We start from the raw sequence: 25,200 nt of genomic DNA, 5'->3' as shown, positions 1-25,200 counted from the left end.
CAGCAACTTTATGAGGCTGCAAAGTGCCTTCAAGTCCACCCTGTGAAACAGGCAACAGGCAATTAAGCCCATTTTACAGATGGGAAAGTGGTTTGTGGTTACCGTGGTTATAAAATTGAGTACCCCCTGTTGGAGCGTGCTCCTTGGGGGCAGGAAAACTGAGAGATCATACCAGATAATTGTGCCAGATAATCTCTCCAAGTTATTGAGCACTTAGGTCAGCCCTGTGCCCACAAGTCCTCCCCCAAACCCCGTGAGGTGGGAGTGATTATCTCTGTGCTATAGATGAAGACTCCAAGGTTCAGGGAGGTGAAGGTGGCCAGGAGGAAAGTGGCAGAGCCAGGATGAGAACTCTTGGCTGCTTCATGCTAAATCCATCCCCTTCCTCTCTAGTCCACCGCCTCCCAGGACAGATGGGGCAGCTGCCTTTCTGGAAGTCCCCACCATCCAGGGAGCCTGCAGGCTGGGAAAGGCACCCCCAGCCCCTTACCTTAGGTCCTTTTCAAGTAGTCATTAATGCAACAAATAGTTATTGAGCACCTACTATGTGCCAGGGCCTGTGCCACATGCTGAGGGGATAGCAGGAAGCAGAGAGCCTGGTCCCTGCCCCCCTGGAGCTTATACTCTAGTGGGGTCATGGGTGAGAAGCAAGTTGACAAATCATTCCACAGGGTGAGGGGGAGGGGGGCGCTGCTTTGCTTAGGCTATCATGGAAGGCCTCTCTGAGGACATGACATTTAGACTGAGACCTGAATGGCTTATGAAGATCCAGAGGAAGTGAGGGAACAGTAGATGCGCAGGCCCTGGGGCAGGAGCAGAATGACAGATTTTGCAGAGTGGCTGGAACAGTGAGCAAGGGAGAAGGAAGGGAGACCAGGCAGGAGAGAACAGGGGCCCTGGGGACCACTGTAGACTTGGCTGTCAGTGGGAGGAAGGTGGGAGCCATGGGAGGCTTTAGAGCACAAGAGGATGTGATCTGATGTAAGTTTTTATAAGAATTCCAAGGTATTGAGTTGGTTACCCTTTCCTGTCCAGCCTGACCTCTGTGTGCACCTCTCTGGGTTTCCTGGGACTGAGTTAGTGACATAGGAAAGAGGGTGGGAAGGACTGGAAGGAAGTGAAGTCACTCCCCCCCTCCCCCAGACGCAGAGCAATCCCACCTTACTCTGTCTCTCTTGAGCAGAGAGCTGGGGAGGGGTCCTGAGGGACCTGGGGGAGGGCTGTGCAGCTCGGGGAGGGCAGAGCGAGACAGACTGCACAGTAATGTGATTTTGGAGGCCAGATTTGGGGGACCCACCTTGCTGACTCACTCTGCCATCAGGGAGATGGGGTGACTCCCTGTGTCCTCCCTGGCTGACCCCGAGGACAGGGAGGAGGGAGGGCAGGAAGATAGTGAGAGGGCAGGAAATGGAGGCTGCCCCTGCCCAGTTGGGCAGTTTCCTCAGGAGCTTCAGCGAGTAACTTTCAGGCAGAGCTGAGTTTGGAGCCACTTCTCAGTGGTGGGCTGTGTGCTCCTGGGCAAGCCACTTTGCCTCTCTGTGCCTCAGTTTTCTCATCTGTGAAGTGGAAACAATTGTGCCAACCTCCTGGGTCTCTGATGAAGACTGAATGGGTGAGATGATGCCCAGCACGGTGTGCGGCACAACTGTTAGGAGGGCCTACTCTGCCAGGCACTGTGCGAGACTTTAGTGGGAGGGGCAGATATTAAGCAAGTCTATGATCCTGCCTGGGTGTGGTGGCTCACACCTGTAATCCCAGCACTTTGGGAGGCCGAGGCAGGTGGATCACTTCAGGCCAGGATTTCGAGACCAGCCTGGCCAACATAGCAAAACCCCATCTCTACTAAAATACAAAAATTACCTGGGCATGGTGGTGGGCACCTGCAATCCCAGCTACTTGGGAGGCTGAGGTAGGAGAATCTCTTGAACCCATGAGATGGAGGTTCAGTGAGCTGAGATCACACCACTGCCCTCCTGCCTGGGTGATGGAGTAAGACTCCATCTCAAAAAAGGAAAAAAAAAAAAAAAAGTAACTGGGAGGGCCAGCTAGGCTGGGAGTAGTCAGGGAGGGCTTCCTGCAAGAAGTGTTCTGGGAACCAAGAATTGGGTGGTGAACGTGGATTAAATAGACGAAAAATAATCGTGGCACCAGGCAGAAGGAACAGCATGTACAAAAGCTGGACCAATGCCAGGAGGGTCTGGGTATTCCAGGACCTGACAGCTGACCAGACGAGCTTTACTGGAGACTGACAAGGGCAGAACACAGGGACCAAAAACAGGCAAAGGAGGGCTCTTCAGCAGCTGGAGGAGGGAGCACATTAGAAAGAGCCCCTCTGGTAAGATTGGGAGTAGGAGGCCAGATGAGAACCTCTGCAGTTTTTCTCCGTGCTGGTGGAGATGGAAGGAAGAGATGAATTCAAGTATTGTTTAAGAGAGAAAAATTTTGGCCAGGCTTGGTGGCCCACCTGTGTAATCCCAGCACGTTGGAAGGCCGAGGCGGGAGGATCACTTGAGCCCAGGAGTTTGAGACTAGCCTGGCCAACATGGCGAAACCCCTTCTCAACAAAAAATTTAAAAATTAGCCTCGTGTGATGCGCACCTGTGGTGCCAGCTACTCAGGAGGCTGAGGTAGGAGACTGCTTGAGCCTGAGTGGTTGAGGCTGGAGTGAGCTGTGATCACGCCACTGCACTCCAGCCTGGGTGACATAGACAGAACCTGTCTCTAAATAAATAAATAATTAAAACTTAGATGATGATAATGCAACCTTTTTTTTTTTTTTTTTTTTGGAGACGTAGTTTCGCTCTTGTTGCCTAGGCTGGAGTGCAATGGTGCGATCTCAGCTCACTGCAACCTCTGCTTCCTGGGTTCAAGCGATTCTCCTGCCTTGGCTTCCCAAGTAGCTGCGATTACAGACATCTGCCGCCATGCCCGGCTTTTTGTATTTTTAGTAGAGATGGTTTCACCATGTTGGTCAGGCTGGGCTCGAACTCTTGACCTCAGGTGATCCACCTGCCTTGGCCTCCCAAAGTGCTGGGATTACAGGTGTGACCCACCGCGCCCAGCCTATTTTTTTTTTTTTTTTGAGACAGAGTCTCACTCTGTTGCCCAGCCTGGAGTGCAATGGTGTGATCTTGGCTCACTGCAACCTCCGCCTCCCGGGTTCAAGTTATTCTGCCTCAGCCTCCTGAGTAGCTGGGAACACAGGCACACGCCACCGTGCCTGGCTAATTTTTATATTTTTAGTGGAGATGGAGTTTCACCATGTTGGCCAGGCTGGTCTCAAACTCATGGGCTCAGGCACTGGGATTACAGATGTGAGCCACAATGCCTGGCCTCCATGTCCTTATCCCATTCCTGTCTAGGCATGTGGGTGTTATTGCCCCCATTGTTCAGAGGAGAACACTGAGGTTAATTTACTTGCCCAAAATCACTCACCTAGAAGGACGCAAATTAGAATTTCAACCAGGCAGTTTCATGAGAGAGGAGGGCTCAGTAGAGGGAGCTATACTGCCTCCCAATATGATTATTATTGTTCCTCCCAGAGGAGGAAATGGCAGCCCGCCTGCTTCCCTGGCCCCCATCTAGTGTCCTTCCTCCTTGTGCTGGGTGGGACCCTCTTTGTCAGAAACCCCTTGGGTGACTTTATCTCCCTGGGAAATTCCTGGGCCCTAGCAAAGCCACAGGCCCAGGCTTAGGGCAAGATTGAAACCCTCCCCCTCCCAGTATGGAAGGAGCCCAGCCTGACTGTTGCTTTTGGGTGGGAGCTGGGGATGGGATAAGGGAAGCTCAGGACAGAAACTTGAGACTTGCATCTGCACGTTTTGGTGGGAATAGTTGATGGAGATTCCCAAGCCTGGGTTGGGATGTGCACACCATCACTCCAGCCTGGGGCACAGACTTTCTGTAAAGAGCCAGATAGTAGGGCTGGGTTGTGGGCTCACATTTGTAGCTCCAGCCACTTGGGAGGTTGAAGTCGGGGGAATTCCTTAAGCCTAAGAGTTTGAGGCTGCAGTGAGCTATAATCATGCTTCTGCACTCCAGCCTGGGCAACAGTGAGACCTTGTCTCAAAAAAAAAAAAAAAAAAAAAAAAAGAGAGAGAAAGAAAAGAGGCCAGTCACAGTGCTCACACCTGTAATCCCAGCACTTTGGGAGGCGGAGGCTGGTGGATCACTTGAGGCCAGGAGTTTCAGACTAGCCTGGCCAACATGGTGAAACCCCATCTCTACTAAAAATAAAAAAATCAGCCAGGCGTGGTGGCACATATCTGTGATCCCAGCTCCTCCAGAGGCTGAGGCAGGGTAATAATTTGAACCCAGGAGGCAAAGGTTGCAGTGAGCTGAGATCTCACCACTGTACTTCAGCCTGGGCAACAGAGTAAGACTCCATCTCAAAAAAAATAAAAAATAAAAAAGAAAGAAAAGAAAAGAAAGAAAGAATAGAATAAGAGCTAGACAGTAAATATTTTCAGCTTTGTGGGCTACATGGTTTCTACAACTACTCACTGCTCTCACAGTGCCTGAGTAGCCACAGATTGTACATCAACGAATGGGTGTGGCTGTGCCCCAGTAAATATTTATGGAAATGGAAACTTGAGTTTTATATAATTTTACATGTCATGGAAAATTCTTCTTTTGATTTATGTCTCCCAACCATTTAAAAATGTAAGAATCATTCTTGGCTTGCAGGCTGTGCATAACCAGATGGTGGGCTGGATGTGGTCCAGGGGCCGAAGTTTGCTGACCCTTGGCTTACCCATATGTTAAAGGGGAATCATTCCATTTGCCTCGCAGGAGTGTTGGAAAGGCTACACAAAATCACTTAGTCATTCAAGCAGCCATTAACACAAATGTATTAAGCCCCTACTACCCGCCAGGCTCAGGGCAAATACAAGAATGCAGACAAAAAAAATTCAGGGCTGGGCGCAGTGGCTCACGCCTGTAATCCCATCACTTTGGGAGGCCAAGGTGGGTGGATCACAAGGTCAGGAGACCGAGATCATCCTGGCTAACACGGTGAAACCCCATCTCTACTAAAAATACAAAAAATTAGCTGGGCGTGGTGGCAAGTGCCTGTAGTCCCAGCTACTCGGGAGGCTGAGGCAGGAGAATGGCGTGAACCTGGGAGGCGGAACTTGCCGTGAGCCGAGATAGTGCCACTGCAGTCTGGCCTCGGCGAAAGAGCGAGACTCCGTCTCAAAAAAAAAAAAAAAAAAAAAAAAAAAATTAAGGCCAGGTTTGGTGGTTCACGCCTATAACCCCAGCACAATGGGAGGCTGAGGTGGGAGGATGGCTTGAGGCCAGGAGTTCAAGACCAGCCTAGGCAACATAGCAAGACCTCCATCTCTACAAAAAATAATGTTTTAAAAAATTAACTGGGTGTGGTGGTGCATGCCTGTAGTCCCAGCTACTTGGGAGGCAAAGGCAGGAGGATCACATGCGCCCAGGAGTTCGAGGCCGAAGTGAGCCATGATTGCCCCACTGCACTCCAGCCTGAGTGACAAAGCACCTGGTCTCTAAAATAATAAAATTCAGTAAACAAGGAAATGAACAAAATAAAGATTGTGATAACTGCTGTGAATGCAGAAAACTGGGTATTAATAGTGGAGATAGGGGTAATGACTACTTTACATGGAAAGTCTCTGAGGAGGGCAAATTTGAACACCTGTAATCTCATTTGATTCCATTATCAATGGGGTTGGTATAATTAGTCCCATTTTACAAATGAGACTGAAGCTCAAAGAGAGGAAGGGAATTGCTACAGATACAGCTCTTAGACGGTAGAGCTGGTTGGGCATGGAGGCTCACACCTGTAATCCCAGTACTTTGGGAGGCTGAGGTAGGTGGATCACTTGAGGTCAGGAGTTCAAGACCAGCCTGGCCAACACAGTGAAACCTCATCTTTACCAAAAATACAAAAATTAGCCAGGTGTGGTGTTGTGTGCATGTAGTCCCAGCTACTCAGGTGGCTGAGGCAGGAGAATCACTTGAACCCAGGAGGTGGAGGTTGCAGTGAGCCAAGATTGCTCTACTGCACTCCAGCCTAGGCGACAGAGTGAGACTCTGTCTCAAAGGAAAAAAAAGGGGCTGGGCGCAGTGGCTCACACCTGTAATCCCAGCACTCTGGGAGGCCAAGGCAGGTAGATCACTTGAGGTCAGAAGTTCGAGACCAACCTGGCCAACGTGGTGAAACCCCATTTCTACTAAAAATACAAAACTTAGCCGGGCGTGTCGGTGGGCGCCTGTAGTCCCAGCTACTCGGGAGGCTGAGGCAGGAGAATCAGTTGAACCCGAGAGGTGGAGGTTGCAGTGAGCCGAGATTGTGCTATTGTACTCCAGCCTGGGTGACAGAGGGAGACTCTGTCTCCAAAAAAAAAAAAAAAAAAAAGGTAGAGCTGAGTGGCTGAGTGGGTATTATGCTCAGGTTGTCCTGATCTCAAAAAAAGAAAAGTTTTTTTTTTTGTTTTTTTTTTTGAGACAGGCTTGCTCTGTCACCCAGGCTGGAGAGCAGTGGTGCCATCATAGCTCACTGCAGCCTCAACCTCCCAGACTCAAGCAATCCTCTCACCTCAGCCTCCGAAGTAGCTGGAACCACAGGCGTGTGCCACCATGCCTGGCTCATTTTTAAATTTTTTTGTAGCAATGGGGTCTTACTATGTTACCCAAGTTGGTCCCAAACTCCTGGGCTTAAGCGATCCTCCTGCCTCAGCCTCCCAAAGTGTTGGGATTACAGGTGTGAGCCAGTTTACCTGGCCACAGATTTCATCTTCCCAGCTGGCATGTGCTTTCTGAGGACAGGGCACTGTAGAAAGATTGAGGGGTTGGGGCAGGGCTGGGGGTTTCAGTCTCTGCTCAGAGGATACTGTATGGGTGGGTAGAGCTCTTAGCAAAAATTGGTGAGAAGGCCAGAGGCTCAGAGATAAGAAATCTCACTTCCAGTCTGGTGTTAGTGGGAGTTCAGAGAGGGCTTGTGGAGGAGGTGGAACTGTGGTTTGACAAAGCTTTTAAAAAATTATAATGAAATACACATAACCTAAAATTTACTGTCTTAGCTTTTTTTGTTGTTGTTGTTTTTTGAGATGGAGTCTCACTTTGTCACCCAGGCTGGAGTGCAGTGGTATGATCTTGGCTCACTGCAACCTCTGCCTCCTGGGTTCAAGCGATTCTCCTGCCTCAGCCTCCTGAGTAGCTGGGACTACAGGTGGATGTCACCACACCTGGCTCATTTTTGTATTTTTAGTAGAGACGGGGTTTCCCCATGTTGACCAGGCTGGTCATGAACTCCTGACCTCAAGTGATCTGCCTACCTCGGCCTCCCAACGTGCTGGGATTACAGGCATGAGCCACCACACCTGGCCAGACTTGCAGTTTAACAATGACATTCCTATCACATTGATCTGAATAAGGCTGCTCATAGCCAATGTGGGTGCAGGCTTATGAGAATTGCTTATTTCCCATTCCTGGTGGGAGTGTATGTAGGCAGAGCTTGGCCAGGGCATTTTGGCAAAATCCAGCAATGTTGAAGATCCCTTGTCAGGGCCTTGAGCATTTCTTTTGGACTGTACTATTTTGGTGGGCTTTTGTTGACTTCCAGTTGCCAGTTTATTGTTCTAGAACCACTTATAAGCATAGTAGGCTAGAGGTGCTGGGGAACTAAAACCTCCATCTAGCAGTCCTCACCCAATGGCTGATGAGAGTTGGTGTATAAATATCCCAGCTCCCTTGCCTCCTGATTAAGCTCATGGTGGTGGTAACTGGCTCAACCCAGCCTTCGTTGGCAGCTATCCCTTCTCTGTACCACTTCTTTTCTCCTATTTCTTTTATTTTTTTCTTTTGAGACAGGGTCTCACTCTGTCACCCAGGCTGGACTGCAGTGGTACAATCATAGCTCTCTGCAACCTTGAACTTCCAGGCTCAGGTGCTCCTCCCACCTCCTCCTCCTGAGTAGTTGGGACTACAGGCGTATGCCACCAAGCCCGGCTAGTTTTTTTTGTATTTTTTGTAGAGATGGAGTTTTGTCATGTTGCCCAGGCTGGTCTCGAACTCCTGAGGTCAAGTGATCCTGCAGCCTTGGCCTCCCAAAATGCTACAGTTACAGGCGTGAGCCACCACACCCGGGCCCACTTCCCTTTCTCTATGTTTGTGTTCCTCAGGTCTCCCAAACATACTATGTCCATCTCAATCTTTGTCTCTGAGTCAGCTTCTGGAGGAACCCAGACCAGGATATCCTCTGACTCAGCACTTTCACTTCTCAAATCTTCTCTGACAACATTTTTCTCATATGTGCTCAGAGAGTCATGTGTGAGGAAGTTCATTGGCTATATTGAAAAACTAGGCATACCCAAATGCCCAGTAGGGAAATGTTTACCTCAGTGATGTATCACCCATAGTATGAAATACTCTGCTGCAGTGAAAGACTCTGTGGGGAGGCAGGGGAGAACAGTGGGCCCTAGAGCCTAAAACTGCCTGGGTTCCAACCTTGACCCTCCCACTGAGTGCACACGGACATTGTCTCAGTCTCCTTAACTGTTTAATGGGCATGATAATAGTTCCTTCCTCGCAGACTGTTGTGCAGAGTAATTGAGATACATTTTTTTTTTTTTTTTTTGAGACAAGATCTCATTCTATTCCCCAAGCTAAATGCAGTATTGCAGCCTCAACCTCCTGGGCTCAGGTGATCCTCCCACCTCAGTCTCCTGAGTAGCTGGGACTACAAGTGCACATCACCATGCCTACCTAATTTTTTATTTTATTTTTTTGCAGAGATGGGGTCTTGCTATGTTGTCCAGGCTGGTCTTGAAATCCTGGGCTCAAGCAATCCTCCCACCTCAACCTCCCAAAGTGCTGGGATTATAGGCATGAGCCACTGCCCCCAGCCATCATAGAATTATTGTACAGATTAATTGAGATACATTTTAAGCTCTTAGCACTATGCTTCACATATAGAAATCACTATAGTATGTTTCAAATTCTGTGTATTAAGGTATATTTTTATATATATATATATATATATATATATATATAATGGTAAAAGCAAATTATAGAAACGAGATTTGGGATGGATCCATTTCTGTTAAACAAAACAAAGTGTGTAATAGGGTATACATACAAATGTAATTGATCTGAGAAATGTCTGTAAGGATGTGCTTCAAACTAATTATGGTGGGACCACTGGAGAGGGGGATTTACGGAGGGCAGGGATAAGAAAGCGGAATTTAGAAATCTTTATGTATTGGTTTTTTTAAAAAACAAATATGTATTCATGAATTACTTATGTCAATTTCAAGCAGACGTTTATTTTTAAAATTAAAAGTGCATCCATAGTTGGCACCCAGAGGGTATGGTGGCCTTGGAGACCAGGCTGAAGGGACATTATGTTTAGCTGCTTAGATGGGCCTAGTCCAGTTCTCAGGGAAGTCTCTGCCCCTGATGTCCCCCTCCCTGTCTTCCTGCAGTGTCGCAAGGTGTGTGGCCTGAATGTCTCTGACCGCTGTGACTTCATCCGGACCAACCCTGACTGCCACAGTGATGGGGGGTACCTGGACTACCTGGAAGGCATCTTCTGCCACTTCCCTCCCAGCCTCCTCCCTCTGGCTGTCACTCTCTACGTGAGACCCTGCCCTGGGGGGCTGGTGAGAGGGGCTGGTGTCCCCAGCTGGACTTGACTCTCCCTTCCTTGCCGGCTCCCCACCCAGGTTTCCTGGCTGCTCTACCTGTTTCTGATTCTGGGAGTCACCGCAGCCAAGTTGTGAGTTTGGCTCTGGGCTCCGGTCTGGCTTATCAATGGGAGGAGGGGTCCCAGGAGGCTGACATTCGGTCACCCTCAGTTTGGGGGAAGGATAGGGGTCCGGGGCCGGTCACTACGGAAATGCTTCCCGTCCGCTTTTTCTCCGTAGTTTCTGCCCCAACTTGTCGGCCATTTCTACCACACTGAAGCTCTCCCACAACGTGGCAGTATCCTTTTGTCCAGTGTCCTGCACCCTGGAGGGAGGGCAGTTGTGGGGAGGCTGGGAGATAGGGTCATGTCTATCCCCGTGTGGGGAAGCTGGGGGATAGGGTCGAAGGCCTGGGTGGGCTGCAGCTGCGATCCTGGCCCGCCTTGACATGCTCCCCACATGGCGTCACCTTCCTGGCATTTGGGAATGGTGCACCTGACATCTTCAGTGCCCTGGTGGCCTTCTCTGACCCGCACACAGCCGGCCTGGCCCTTGGGGCACTGTTTGGTGAGAGCAGCCCCAGTGAGGGGGGCGGGGAAAGCAGCAGGAGAGGGTGCAGGGTGGCTGAGCTCTGGCCTCCTCCCCCCAGGTGCTGGCGTGCTGGTTACCACAGTGGTGGCCGGAGGCATTACCATCCTACACCCCTTCATGGCTGCCTCCAGGCCCTTCTTCAGGGACATCATTTTCTACATGGTGGCTGTGTTCCTGACCTTCCTCATGCTCTTCCGTGGCAGGGTCACGCTGGCATGGGCTCTGGGTGAGCAGCTCTGGGGCTCAGGCGTGAGATCCCAGGGCTGATGGGCAGGAGGTTTAGGAGGTGCCTGGGACAGAGAGGTGTGAGGGGTGGTCAGTGGGGGCTTTGATTACAAGTGACAGAAACCCTCCTCAAGCTGGCTTGAGCAAAAATGGGAACATGTGGGTCACATAACCAAAGAGGCCCGGCAGAGCTGGGGGCTGGGGAGGGAGTATTCAAAAGTGTCACAATTTTTTGGCCAAGCGTGATGGCTCACACCTATCATCCCAGCAATTTGAGAGACTGAGGCAGGAGGATCACTTTGGTTCAGGAGTTTGAGACCAGCCTGGGCAACATAGCGAGACTACATCTCTACAAAAAAGAAAAAACTTAGCTGGGTATGGTGGTGGTGCATTCCTGTGGCCCCAGCTACTCTGGAAGCTAAGGCAGGAGGATACCTTGAGCCTAGGAGTTCGAGACTGCAGTGACCCATGATTGCGCCATGGCACTCCAGCCTGGGCAACAGAGCAAGACTCTGTCTCAAAAAAAAGAAAGTTTCATAATTTCCAATTTTAACAAGCAGTAAAGATGGGACGCTAACTGGGGCCACCCGGATCGTGACAGCAAACATGTTCCATTCAGACGGCTCAAGGGGTATGAATGGAGGGACAATTTGTACAGAAGGAAAATGAAACCAACAAGGGAAACCGAGATTCGAGATACTCAGGGGCCAGCAACAATGGGGGCTGCGAACGCACTCATCCCTCCTGGCGGCAGGGGCAGGGAAGGGGGTGGTGGAGCCCAGTGAGAGTTGGAGGGCTGGAGGCCTGGAGCTATACTGAAGAGGGTTGCAAGCCCTGCCAGAGACACGCAACAGGGAGGGAGTAGGAAGAAAGACTCCAGAGTCTCTCCCACTGCTTCTGATTTCCTGTCTGGCCTCCCATTGGCTGAACCTAGCTGTAGCCAGAGCTACAGGGCTGCCTCCTCCCAGGGCACAGAGCAGGACACCGACCCTTAGTACTTGAATGGGGACCTGGAGGTCTCTCGCTGTGCTTGGGTATTACCTCCTTGATTGCAAGGGAGACAGGAAGGGAGATGGTCCTGGAAGGCAGGAGGAAGGAGTGGGGAGCTCAAGGAAAAGGCCATTTACCCACTGGTACCTGGATGGGCTAACACAGATTGCCACCGCTAACACGCACCAGTGATAGAACTGCCAGCTGTTGTTCTCTAGACCTGCACCAGGACACCACTTGGTGACGGCGTGCACCCCGTCTGCAGGTTACCTGGGCTTGTATGTGTTCTATGTGGTCACTGTGATTCTCTGCACCTGGATCTACCGACGGCAACGGAGAGGATCTCTGTTCTGCCCCATGCCAGTTACTCCAGGTAAGAGTCTGCATCGGACCCCAGAGAGGACCAGTGGGGACTGGGGGCCTCTGTGCCCTTCACTGCTGCCCAGGGTCTCTTGAGGCCATTGTCCCCACCAAGCTCATCTCCTCTTCATGCTCTTTCTACTCATTCTGCTGAGGTCCCGCCTCCGTGCTTCCACTGGTACCCATGAGCCTCTGCATCACCTGCAGGCTCAAGTGCACTCCTTCCTTCTCTCTATGCAGTTGCCAGGGCCATCTCTCTAAGAATCGCCACTGCTCCCTGCCCTGATGTTTCCCACCATTCTCAGGGTAAAACACAAACGCTGCCGTGACAGGGACACTGAGAAATAAAAAATAAATACAAAGAAATCAATAATATTCAAATACAGTCATATACACAAATACATGCACACAACACACGTACACAAATACACAACTCACACATATACAAATACATGCACACATACACATACATGCACACACACAACTCACATGTACATGCACACAAATACATGCACACATACAACACATACACATACGTGTATACACACAACACACATACAAATATATGCACACACAAATACATGCACACACATATACAACACACACAACACAGGAGAACATGCACACACATGCAACATATATACAGATGCATGCATGCGCACATACACAAATACATGCTCACACACATGCAACACAAATACATGCGCACACAACACAAATACACAACACACACAAATGTGTACATACAACACATATATACGAATACATGCACATACATGTGCAACACATATACATGCATACACATCTGCAACACAAAAACATGCATGCACACATATACAACATACACAGATACACAACACACTTATACAAACATGCGCACGCACACAACAGACACAAATATATGCACACATGCAACACATATACAGATGCATGCACATGCATACAAATATGTGCACACACATGCAACACACATAAATACATGCTCACGCAACACACAAATGTGTATAGACACAGCATACACCTGCAACAGAGATACATGCACACACATGCAACATACACATACATGCATGCCATACACATGCATACAAATATGTGCACACACATGCAACACACATAAATACATGCTCACACAACACACAAATGTGTATAGACACAGCACACACCTGCAACAGAGATACATGCACACACATGCAACATACACATACATGCATGCCATACACAACACACAAAAACATCAGTGCACACAAACATGCAGCATACACATACACAAATTCATGTGCTCACATACACAATACACACAAATACATGCACACACACAAATACACTCACATACACAACACACATATACAAATACATGCACACACACATAAACAAATACATGCACATACATAGATAACACACACAACACACTCAGCAGCAGAATCAGGGCGAGAGCTAACTCCTCACTCGAGGAGGGCCATCTTCCTTTCAGGCCCCTCCATACAGGTCCCAGGCCTCTCAGCATCCACAGGCCTCCTGAGAAGAGAAAAATAGTATGGGTTCCAGTTTCTGAAAAGGACAACACTGAAGTCAATAAATGTTTGAGTTGTGCCTTCAGATGCCCCTATTAACTTTAGCATTATAGCTGCATGCTTACATTTGGCCATGTTTGGTGAGTGAGACTTTCACTGTGTAAGAATCCCTGAGCACACATGCAGACTGCTAGAAATCCAAAATAAAGACAGCCTGGACGTGGCCGGGCGCAGCGGCTCATGCCTGTAATGCCATCACTTTGGGAAGCTGAGGCGGGTGGACTGCTGAGGCCAGGAGTTTGAGACCAGCCAGGCCAACATAGCAAGACCCCATCTCTAAAATTTTTAAAAATTAGCTGGGCATAGTCTCAGCTACTCGGGAGGGAGGGAGGTTGAGGTGGGAGGATTGAGTGAGCCCAGGAGGTCTAGGCTGCAGTGAGCTGTGATCACACCTCTGCACTCCAGCCTGGGTGACAGAGAAAGATCCTGTCCCAAATAACTAAGTAAATAAGATGGCCTGAACACTTGCACCCCTAAACCTGCTCTGTCCCAGCGTGCCCCCTCGAGAATGGTCTGGGTTCTGTATGTAGCTGGGCCTCTCTCCTGCAGAGATCCTCTCAGACTCCGAGGAGGACCGGGTATCTTCTAATACCAACAGCTATGACTACGGTGAGTCCGTGCCCTGTGCCCAGCCAGGGTGGCGGTAACAGGGAAAGGCTGGGGGTGGAAAGATGGGGCCCTCCAAGACCTGGGCTCCAGGAATGAGGCTCCAAATCGGCCCCACCTCTCACTGCAGCTCAGGTGAGCCAAGGGCCAGGGTTGTCTGCCCTCTGCCGAGTACTGGGCTTTGTCTCCTTTAGGGCTGGGAGGACTGGTGGGATGGAGCGGGGAAGGTTTCCTGGAGAGCAAGTCAGCCGCAGGCACACCTCACCACCCGACCCCTGCACACAGGTGACGAGTACCGGCCGCTGTTCTTCTACCAGGAGACCACGGCTCAGATCCTGGTCCGGGCCCTCAATCCCCTGGATTACATGAAGTGGAGAAGGAAATCAGCATACTGGAAAGCCCTCAAGGTGTTCAAGGTAGGAGGGTCCTGGAGCCAGGCTCACAGCCTTCTGACAGCAGCAAGACAGTGGCCACGCTACCCTCTCCAGCTCTACGAGGGGGAGGGCCTGGGGTCCACTGAGACCCTCTCAGAATACATGACTTGTGATTTGATGGGGAAACTGAGGCATGGAGCTTGGCTGATGGCTTGACCTGGGGCTCTGCCCTCTAGTGGCCCCTAAAGACATCCATATCCTAACCCTTGGAACCTGGGAGTATGTTACCTTTATGGTAGAAGGGCCTTTGCAGATGTGATTAAAGATCTTTTTTTTTTTTTTTTTTTGAGATAGAGTTTCGCTCTATTGCCCAGGCTGGAGTGTGCAGTGGCGCAGTCTCGGCTCACTGCAAGCTCCACCTCCCGGGTTCACGCCATTCTCCTGCCTCAGCCTCCTGAGTAGCTGGGACTATAGGCGCCCGCCACCACGCCCGGCTAATTTTTTGTATTTTTAGTAGAGACGGGGTTTCACCATGTTAGCCAGGATGGTCTCAATCTCCTGACCTCGTGATCCGCCCGCCTCAGCCTCCTAAAGTGCTGGGATTACAGGCGTGAGCCACCGCATCCAGCCATCATTAAAGATCTGAGATGAGCCTGGCTTATCCAGTGGGCCCAGTGTCATCACAGGGGTTGGCACAGGGAAAGAGGGAGGCAGGAGGGTCAGAGTCAGAGACTGAGAAGTGGCGACAGGAGCACAGGGTGGAATGATGTGGGGCCTGGAAGGCAGGTGGCTCCTGGAAGCTGGAAGGACCCTCAGTCTCCCCTAGAGCTTCCAGAAGGAACAACCCTGCTGACAACTTGACTTCAGGACTTCTGCCCTCCAGAACTGTCCAAGAATACATTTGTGCTATTGACAGTCACTGTTTGTGGTCATTTGTCCCAGTAGCCAGAGGCAACCAGGCACTTAGCCTGGAACCCGCACACAGTCAGTGCTTCAGCAATGAACGGCCGAGCTCTTGAGTCACTGAAGTCCATCTGTGGCCGGCTGGGATTCAGACTTCCCTGCCGACACCTTTTGCCCCCTTGACAGCTGCCTGTGGAGTTCCTGCTGCTCCTCACAGTCCCTGTCGTGGACCCGGACAAGGATGACCGGAACTGGAAACGGCCCCTCAACTGTCTGCATCTGGTTATCAGCCCCCTGGTTGTGGTCCTGACCCTGCAGTCGGGGACCTGTGAGTATCCCCTACCCCGGGCCAACCCACCTTCCTACTCCTTCCCACGTTCTGGAGTTTTCTTCCACCCAGGCTGGAGTACAGTGGCACGATCTCAGCTCACTGCAACCTCCCTCCACCTCTCGGGTTCAAGCGATCATCCCATCTAAGCCCCCCGGGCAGCTGGGATTACAGGCGTGCACTACCACGCCCAGCTAATTTTTGTATTTTTCATAGAGACGGGGTTTCACCATATTGGCCAGGCTGGTCTTAAATTCCTGACCTCAAGTGATCCGCCCATCTTGGCCTTCCAAAGTGCTGGGATTACAGGCGTGAGCCACCGTGCACAGCCAGTGGAGTTTTCTTCTCAACCACGTGAGGGAGGTTTGGGCTAGAGGCAGAAACCTGGATACACAGCAGGTGCTTACTATGCGCTTGTGCCATAAGGGACACCAGCCTGGAAGTTCACCCAGGGGACCTCCTGCAGTCAGTTGATCCAATCTTGCTGGCCCCAGATGGAGGCTGCAAAACAGGTGACCCCAGGGCCAAATCCAGCCCTCTAGCTTGTTTGCCTGCATTTAAAAATTGGGGGATTTTATCTTAAAATCTGGATTTTGGCTTCTCAAGATCTGGGCCACATTCCTGAAGGCAAAACTGGCTAGAGCAGAGAAGGGGCACCCCCTATGGGGTGCCTGTGGCCTAAATCATCACAGTCCCCTCCATTGCCTGTTGGGTGCCCCTTCCCTCGTTTGTGTGACCTGGCTGGTCCCCACTGGCATTTGAATTTTCCCCATCTGCCCCAGAATGTCCTTTTCTTTCTTGTCCTGCTCTGGCTGAGGAAACGCCCAGGCTTGTCCAACGTCTTCTAACTTCTGCTACCCAGATTTCTTCCTGTTGTCTAACTTTAGTATCTCACGCTGTCTGTTTCCTATCATCTAGGCTCCTCCCCCTCAGCCCAGGGGCATCGCCTGGAGGTGGGGGTAGGACTCTGGTGCAGATGCATGGCTGGGCATGGTGTTGTGTGCTGTAACAGTGTCGGGATGAAACTCCATCGGGATGAAACAGCCTCCCTGCCACATTCCCTGTGAATTTCTCCCCCGGTTTGTGGGAGGATGCAGACATGGAGGGAAGGAGACAGGAGGAGAGATGATTGATAGTGACTCAGAGCTGAAAAGGGCCACCCACTAGGGCCGTCTGGTTCATCACAGCCCTCCATTCTCCATCCATTCTCTACGGAGCGGGGAAGCCTTGCCTTTCAGGCCAGGGCAAATCCAGGGACTTGCTTTCACAAGTGTTGTGGCATCTTTACTTATTTATTTATTTATTTATTTATTTATTTTTTATTTTATTTTGAGACGTAGTCTGACTGTCACCCAGACCCGAGTACAGTGGCATGATCTCAGCTCACTGCAACCTCTGCCTCCAGGGCTCAAGTGATTCTCCTGCCTCAGCCTCCCGAGTAGCTGGGATTACAGGCACCTGCCACCATGCTTGGCTAATTTTTGTATTTGTTGTGGCTTCTTAAAAGAGTGATTCCCACACATCAGTCATTCACAGACCATCTTCTCAATTTTTCTCTTACTCTATACTATTACATTTGATATTTTTCTTTGTTTTTCTTGAGACAGACTCTCACTCTGTCACCCACACTGGAGTGCAGTGGCACGATCTCGGCTCACTGCAACCTCCACCTCTGGGGTAAGCAATTCTCCTGCCTCAGCCTTCTGAGTAGTTGGGACTACAAGCACCCGCCACCATGCCCGGCCAATTTTTATATTTTTAGTAGAGGCGGGGTTTCACTATGTCGGCCAGGCTGGTCTCAAACTCTTGACCTCAGGTGATCCACCCACCTCGGCCCCCCCAGAGTGCTGAGATTATAGGCATGAGCCACTGCGCCTGGCCACATTTGATATTTTTCTTAAATCAGCTCGTTGTATTGTCCAGGCTGGTCCTGAACTTCTGGGCTCCATTGAGTAGCTGGGACTACAGGCATGCACTACTGTACCCAGCTTCAGACTTTTTTTTTTTTTTTAAGGCAAATTTGTTGAAAAGGAAACCGTGTCACCTGCATCAATAGGAAACTGTAGTAGAATTGTATCATTTCCAATAAATTTAAGGTAACTGCAAAAATAAACACAATAAACCACCGACCAGCGATGGTGGCTCACGCCTGTAATCCCAGCACTTTGGGACGCTGAGGCAGGAGGATCACTTGAGGTCAGGAGTTTGAGACCAGCCTGGCCAACACAATGAAACCTTGTCTCTATTAAAAATACAAAAACTAGCCAGGTATGGTGATGGGCATCTGTAATCCCAGGTACTTGGGAGGGTAAGACAGGAGAATCACTTGAACCCAGGAGGCAGAGGCTGCAGCGAGCCGAGATTGCACCCCTGCACTCCAGCCTGGGCGACAGAGTGAGACTCTGTCTCAAAAAAGAAAAGAAAAAAAAAAGTAAACCGCCTTACTCGGTCCTCCTGAGTCAAGCCCATGAGCTGGAAGCCTGTACTAGGGAGAACAGCAGGTATTTGAGATGTTCAAGTCCTATTAGCACCAAATGGAAACTTTCTCCTTGATACAATGATAGAGCTGAAGAAGGAATCCCTTTCCTGAGTCACGGTTCTGCAGCATGTAGTATCTTCACCACATGGCCTTAACACCATCTAGTGGTAGCAGGTCCACCCTGGGGAAAGACTGGTTCTGGCTAAAGCACTCTTGACCCCCGTCTGGGCTGAGCACTGTCTAGAGAAAACCCCTGGACTGGCTCCCAGCCTGAGGGGGTGCTGTGACTCAAGGTGAGCCTCCCCAGCAGCAGCCTCCAGCCTCCCCCTGTCTCTAGGCGTCCCCCAAGAGCCATCTTTGTAAAGTGCTGCTTTTCATATGTTGTGGTCACTCCCCCACTCAAAGACCTCCATGGCTCCCCAGTACTTCTTGGGAAAAGTCCATGGCTGTCATTGCTCAGTGGTGTGATCTTGGCCCACTGTACTCGCTGCCTCCCAGGTTCAAACGATTCTCCTGCCTCAGTCTCCCAAGTAGCTGGGATTACAGGCGCGTGCCACCACACCTGGCTAATTTTTGTATTTTTAGTACTGATGAGGTTTCACCATGTTGGCCAGGCTGGTCTTGAACTCCTGACCTCAGGCGATCCTCCTGCCTCAGCCTCCCAAAGTGCTGGGATTATAGGCGTGAGCCATCGCACCCAGCCAAGGCCTCTGAGACTCTGAGCCAACTGCCTCCTACAGCCTTTTCTGTGCTATTCCTGATCTGCTTGATTCCATCTTACCCAACTCCCCTCTTCCCACAGAGCCCTTGCACCCCTCTCTGCTTAACACTCAGCTCAGATCCTCAGTGTCTTCACGCCCCAGCCACCTCCTAAAATTTCTCTAGCACAGGAGTGGCAAATACATGGAAAGGACTTCCAGCCCAGGTGTCTGGATCCAAAGCTGGCACTGTAGGTAAAAACCCCATGCTGGCAAAATTATCTCAGGAGCTGGGCACAGTGGCACACACCTACAGTCCCAACTACTCAGGAAGCTGAGGTGGGAGGATGGCTTGAGCCCAGGAGTTTGAGGCTGCAGTGAGCTGTGATTGTGTCAGTGCACTCCAGCCTGGTTGATACATTGAGACCCTGTCTAAAAAAAAAAAAAAAAAAAAAAATCCCCCTTGACAATCACTCATGACATATTGTGTACACAATTTTGTGTATTCAGCCCACTCACATAATTTTTTTATTTTTTGAGACAAGATCTCACTCTGTTGCCCAGGCTGGAGTACAGTGATGCAATTTAGGTTCACTGCAACTGCCACCTCCCGGGACTCAAGTGATCCTCCCACTTCAGCCTCCCAAGTAGCTGGGACCACAGGTGCCCACCACCACGCCCAGCTAATTTGTTTTTTTTTTTTTTTTTTTGAGATGGAGTCTTGCTCTGTCACCTAAGCTGGAGTGCAGTGGTGCGATCTCAGCTCACTGCAACCTCCACCTCCTGAGTTCAAGTGACTGGCCTGCCTTAGCCTCCTGAGTAGCTGGGACTACAGGTGTGTGCCACCACCCCCGGCTAATTTTTATATTTTTAGTAGAGACGGGGTTTCGCCCCTTGGCCAGATTTGTCCCGAACTCCAGACCTCAGGTGATCCACCCGCCTCAGCTTCCCCAAGTGCTGGGATTACAGGTGTGAGCCACCGTGCCCGGCCTAATTTTTGTATTTTTTGTAGAGATGGGGTCGCACCATGTTGCCGAGGCTGGTTTCGAACTCCTGGGCTCAAGCGATCTGCACGCTGTGGCCTCCCAAAGTGCCGGCATTATAGGCATGAGTCACCACACCCGGCCTCCTCACATAATTCTTAAGCCCACTGTCATTTGGGAGCCATGAGCTAGACTAAAAAAAGAACAAAAGAAGGGTCTTGATGCAGGTATATGAACATTTGAACTATTCATTGTCTTTAAGACCAGTACCAACTCCTAGTGGTGAAAAGGGTGATGTGTGGAGAATTCTAGAGTGTTCTCACCTTAGGGTGTCTCCCTTTGGTGTTTAATATGAAGCCTCTGGAACCTTCATATTTGTTAATGGAGAGTGGACTTATTTGGGTACCTCTCAGTGAAGAGGCTGGGTTTGACTGTCAGGTTCATCTCATGGAGCGATGCCATCTACTGGTAATGCCTGGCTGGAGGGAGCTGCCTGGAAATGCAGTTGGATGGAAGTATTGTGCTTGATTAGTGATGTCTGCCATGAAGGTGGAAGAGGGTGGTGGTGTTAGTGGTTATAGCCATTCCTATCCTAGTTCCACAGCAACAGGCTGGAGAGAGTCTTTTTTGTGTGTCTCTCTTTTTCTTTCAAATGTGACTAACTTGAGGGCAGGGGCTGCATTTTAAATTTTTCTGCCCCCATGAAGTGTCTAGGACAGGGCTGGGCAGATAGGAAGTGTCTACCTGACATCCAAATAGTCCATTGTAAGTGGGTGTTGAGGTGCTGGGAAGGTATCAGCTCCCTTTCTCTCCCTTTGCAGATGGTGTCTATGAGATAGGCGGCCTTGTTCCCGTCTGGGTCGTGGTGGTGATCGCAGGCACAGCCTTGGCTTCAGTGACCTTTTTTGCCACATCTGACAGCCAGCCCCCCAGGCTTCACTGGGTAAGAAGCCCAGGTTCTCCGAGATCGGGGGGGGAGGGATGCTGAGGTCTCCCACGCAGATGTCCTGTCTGCATCTCTGAGGCACTTTGACCAGTTTGATCAGGAGTCACACAAAGACAGGTAACCGAACTTTAAAGCTGCTTTTGAGAGTTTTTGTATCTGTACAGGGTTTTTTTCTTTTTTTTTTGGTAATAGCTTAATTTTGTTGAGATGTAATTCACATACCATACAATTTACCCATTTAAAGTATACAATTTAATGTTTTTTATTATAGTTACAGAGTTGTGGAATCATCACAATCAATTTTAGAGAATTTCATCACCCCAAAAAGAGACCTCATGCCCATAATCACTCCCCATTTCCCCACCCCCCACATAGCCCCTGGCAACCACGACTCTACTCTGCGTCTCTATGGGTTTGCCTATCATGGACATTTTATATAAATAGAATCCTACAATATGTGATTTCCTTTTTTTTGAGACAGGGTCTCCCTCTGCTGTCCAGGCTAGAGTGCAGTGGTACAATCATAGCTCACTGCAGCCTCGACCTCCTGGGCTGAAGCCATCCTCCACCTCAGCCCCCCAAGTAGATGGGACTACAGGCGCAAGCCACCACGCCCAGCTAATTTTTATATGTTTTTTGTAAAGATGAGGTCTCACTATGTTGCCCAGACTACTCTCAAACTCCTGGCCTCAAGCAATCCTCCTGCCTCGGCTTCCCAAAGTGCCAGGATTCCAGGCGTGAGGCACTGCGCCCAGCCTTGGGTTTCTAAAGACACTCCAGGGATAGAATGGGATGGCCTTTGTGGGTGTCTTTTTCCATTTTCCCTAGTCTAGGCACTCTAAAGAATATTTAGGGGTTTGTCCAGAGACTTTTTCCTTGAAAGTTTACTTAATATTAAATTAGCTGGGCATGGTGGCAGGCACCTGTAATCTCAGCTACTCGGGAGGCTGAGGCAGGAGAATTGCTTGAACCCAGGAGGCAGAGGTTGCGGTGAGATGAGATCGCATCATGGCACTTCAGCCTGGGTGACAGAGACTCCGTTTCAAAAAAAAAAAGTTTACTTAATATTTTCACTTTGGCTGGGCATGGCGGCTCACGCCTGTAATCCCAACACTTTGGGAGGCCGAGACGGGTGGATCACCTGAGGTCAGGAGTTTGAGATCAGTCTGGCCAACATGTCGAAACCCTGTCTCTACTAAAAAATACAAAAATTAGCCAGGCGTGGTGGTGGGCACCTGTAATCCCAGCTACTTGGGTGGCTGAGGCAGGAGAATCGCTTGAACCCAGGAGGCAGAGGTTGCAGTGTGCTGAGATCGCGCCACTGCATTCCAGCCTGGGCGACAGAGTGAGACATCGTCCTAAAAAAAAAGTTTACTTAAAATTTTCATTGTTTAGTGCTTAATGATTTTTTAAAATTTTAGTTTTTACTTTTGGAAACTCAATGAATGTACCAACCGAAGGGTGTTGAATTTTCAGCAAATGGATCATTTAGGGAAGTCGCCTTTTACTACTTAGGGAAAATTGTCTTTCACTGTTTTTTCAAGTACCGACGTGTGCCACAACATGGATCACCCTTGAAAACTTGATGCTGAGTGAGAGAAGACTGTAGCAGAGGATCACACACTGTGGGATTCCATTGATGTGAAATGTCCACGAGGCACATTCAGAGAGACAGAGAGCAGAGTAGTGGTCGAGTTGGGCTGGTGGGGTGGGGCTAGGGAGTGACCGCTAATGAGTACAGGGATACTTATTGGGATGATGGGTGGTATTTGGTTCATAGACTGGAAATCTGATGAAAGTGATAAGGAACCCTTTCCAGACAAAATAATAATTTTTTTTAGTATATGAAAGGGAGTTTTTTTTGTTTTTATTTTTTGTTTTTCTTTTTTTGAGACAGAGTCTCACTCAGTCGCCCAGGCTAGAGTACACTGGCACGATCTAGGCTCACTGCAACTTCTGCCTCCCGGGTTCAAGCGATTCTCCCACCTCAGCCTCTCGAGTAGCTGGGATTACAGGTGTGTGACACCAGCCTGACTAATTTTTGTATTTTTAGTAGAGACAAGGTTTCACCATGTTGGCCAAGTTGGTCTCGAACTCCTGACCTCAGGTGATCTGCCCGCCTCGGCCTCCCAAAGTGCTGCGATTACAGGCGTGAGCCACCGTGCCCGGCCTGAAAGGGAGTTTATTAAGGAAAAAAGAAAATAATATTGAACTCATGTTTTATTGAGCACTAACTTTGCACAGGCACCAATGCATATAGTAACGTGTTTTATACTCATAATAAGCTCATGAGGTAGATACTGTTATCCCGTTTCACAGGTGAGGAACTGAGGCTGTGTTCCTGCTGGGGCTGGCCTTGGTCCCACAGCAAACCATTCCCTCCGCAGCTCTTTGCTTTCCTGGGCTTTCTGACCAGCGCCCTGTGGATCAACGCGGCCGCCACAGAGGTGGTGAACATCTTGCGGTCCCTGGGCGTGGTCTTCCGGCTGAGCAACACTGTGCTGGGGCTCACGCTGCTGGCCTGGGGGAACAGCATTGGAGGTGACTCAGGGCTGGGTGGGGTTGAGTGGGGGTGAGTGCGGCCACATCTTAGCTCTTTCCTCCCCCAGCCAGAGTCGCATCTGGGCAGGAGTGTCCAGGGTGTCTGCCCTCTGCACCTGTGCAGTGTCCCCTGTCACTGTGGAGTGGCCAGCATTGGGGTGAGATGGCCCTGACTGCAGTTGGACCAAGAAACTCTATAGAGGCCCCTGCCGCTTCCCTACCCTCTGATGCGGGGATGGTCGGTGGCTCCCAGAGTTCAGGCAGGACATGGAGCCCATTGCAGCCAGCCGTGCTTGATGTGTACACGGGTGTGTGACATGCAGGCATTCACACTTACATACATACACCCTTCTCTAGCTGTAGCAGCCAGGTGTGGTTGTCAGGTTATGCACTGCTCCAGAGCATCCAGACAAGAGGATGAGGGAGCTGAAATCTAGCCCCTCCTTCCACTTACCTTTTTGAGCACCTTCTTCTTATTCATGTGGAGGTGCTGTGCATGTTACCAGCAGATGAGACTTTGAAAAATTGGTAGCCGTAGTTTTTTTTTTTTTTTTTTTTTGAGATGGAGGCTTGCTCTGTCGCCCAGGCTGGAGTGCAATGGTGTGATCTTGGCTCACTGCAACCTCTGCCTCCCAGGTTTAAGCAGTTCTCCTGCCTCAGCCTCCCGAGTAGCTGGGATTACAGGCGCCCACTACCATGCCCAGCTAATTTTTGTATTTTTAATAGAGACAGGGTTTCATCATGTTGGCCAGGCTGGTCTCGAACTCCTGACCTCAGGTGATCCATCTATCTTGGCCTCCCAAAGTGCTGGGATTACAGGTGTGAGCCACTGTGCCCAGCTGGTAGCCGCGTTTTTCACACCTGCAAAGTTGTTCCTGGTGTGAAAGAGTGGGGTAAAGGAATTAAGGAGGGAAGTGTGTCTTCCCAGATGCTGTGCCCCCTCACACAGCACCCCACCAGCTAGTGCCCAGGCACACTTGGGCATCCATCTGTGTTTGTTGCCTGAATGACCGTGGGTGAGAATGAAGGCGTGGATGACCAGGGAGGGTGGGGGAAGCGACTCACCACTGCAGGCCCCTCTTGTTCCTGTGCAGATGCCTTCTCGGATTTCACACTGGCTCGCCAGGGCTACCCACGGATGGCGTTCTCCGCCTGCTTTGGCGGCATCATCTTCAGTATCCTTTGTGGTCTGTTCTTGGCCTTAGCACTGGTGTCACAGCTGTGGGTGGGGGGTGCTCCATGCCCCACCCTGGGGATTGGTTCTTGGTGTAACACCTGGGGCAGGTAATGTGGCTGCCTGAGCCTCAGGCTCCAAGGCTTTAAAATAGGGATTTGGGGAGTGCTAACCTCCGAGGGGTGTTGTAAGGATCCAGTGAGGTGAATGAAATTCTTGGCCCCTGGTAAGGGCTCAGCAGACAGCAGCTATTATTGTTAGGACAGTGAGTGGTGTGATAAGCAGGTGCCCACAGGATGAGCTTATGTGTCCTATGGAAGACCCTCTCTCTCTTGCTGATAGCAACATGTCATGGTCTATGTTAGGGTTGGCAGACTTTTTCTAAAAGGGCCAGAGAATTCTTTTTTTTTTTTTTTGCAGGGCGGGGACAGAGTCTGGCTTGGTTGCCCAGGCTGGAGTGCGGTGGCGTGATCTTGGCTCACTGCAATTTCTGCCTCCCGGTTCAAGCAATTCTCCTGCCTCAGCCTTCTGAGTAGCTGGGACTACAGGCGCCCACCACCACGCCCAGCTAATTTTTGTATTTTTAGTAGAGACAGAGTTTCACTACGTTGGCCAGGCTGTTCTCAAACTCCTGACCTCAAGTGATCTGCCAGCCTCAGCCTCCAAGTGCTGGGATTACAGGCGTGAGCCACCACACCTGGCCCAAAGAATAAATATTTTAGACTTTGGGGGCCATGCAGGTGGTTTTGCAGCTACTCAACTCTGCTGCTATAGTGCA

The 25,200-nt window shown here is 50.2% G+C and overlaps 1 protein-coding gene across 3 annotated transcripts in view; it reads left to right on the top strand.

Annotated features, from left to right (window-relative positions):
• Positions 1 to 25,200, top strand: part of SLC8B1 (solute carrier family 8 member B1) — a 33,739-nt gene that overhangs the window by 5,131 nt on the left and 3,408 nt on the right. For all 3 annotated transcript variants that reach the window (XM_055096209.2, XM_055096210.2, XM_055096211.2), the window contains 12 exons: positions 9,453 to 9,605; positions 9,693 to 9,745; positions 9,894 to 9,952; positions 10,116 to 10,220; positions 10,303 to 10,470; positions 11,725 to 11,832; positions 13,940 to 13,999; positions 14,282 to 14,412; positions 15,460 to 15,601; positions 20,583 to 20,704; positions 23,095 to 23,248; positions 24,343 to 24,423. In XM_055096209.2, coding sequence (XP_054952184.1) covers positions 9,453 to 9,605; positions 9,693 to 9,745; positions 9,894 to 9,952; positions 10,116 to 10,220; positions 10,303 to 10,470; positions 11,725 to 11,832; positions 13,940 to 13,999; positions 14,282 to 14,412; positions 15,460 to 15,601; positions 20,583 to 20,704; positions 23,095 to 23,248; positions 24,343 to 24,423 — 1,336 coding nt within the window. The remainder of the gene's footprint in view (positions 1 to 9,452; positions 9,606 to 9,692; positions 9,746 to 9,893; positions 9,953 to 10,115; positions 10,221 to 10,302; positions 10,471 to 11,724; positions 11,833 to 13,939; positions 14,000 to 14,281; positions 14,413 to 15,459; positions 15,602 to 20,582; positions 20,705 to 23,094; positions 23,249 to 24,342; positions 24,424 to 25,200) is intronic.

Source organism: Pan paniscus, chromosome 10 (assembly GCF_029289425.2).
Source record: "Pan paniscus chromosome 10, NHGRI_mPanPan1-v2.0_pri, whole genome shotgun sequence".
NCBI classification, from domain to species: Eukaryota; Metazoa; Chordata; class Mammalia; order Primates; family Hominidae; genus Pan; species Pan paniscus.
This window is presented reverse-complemented; position numbering and strand designations above follow the sequence as displayed.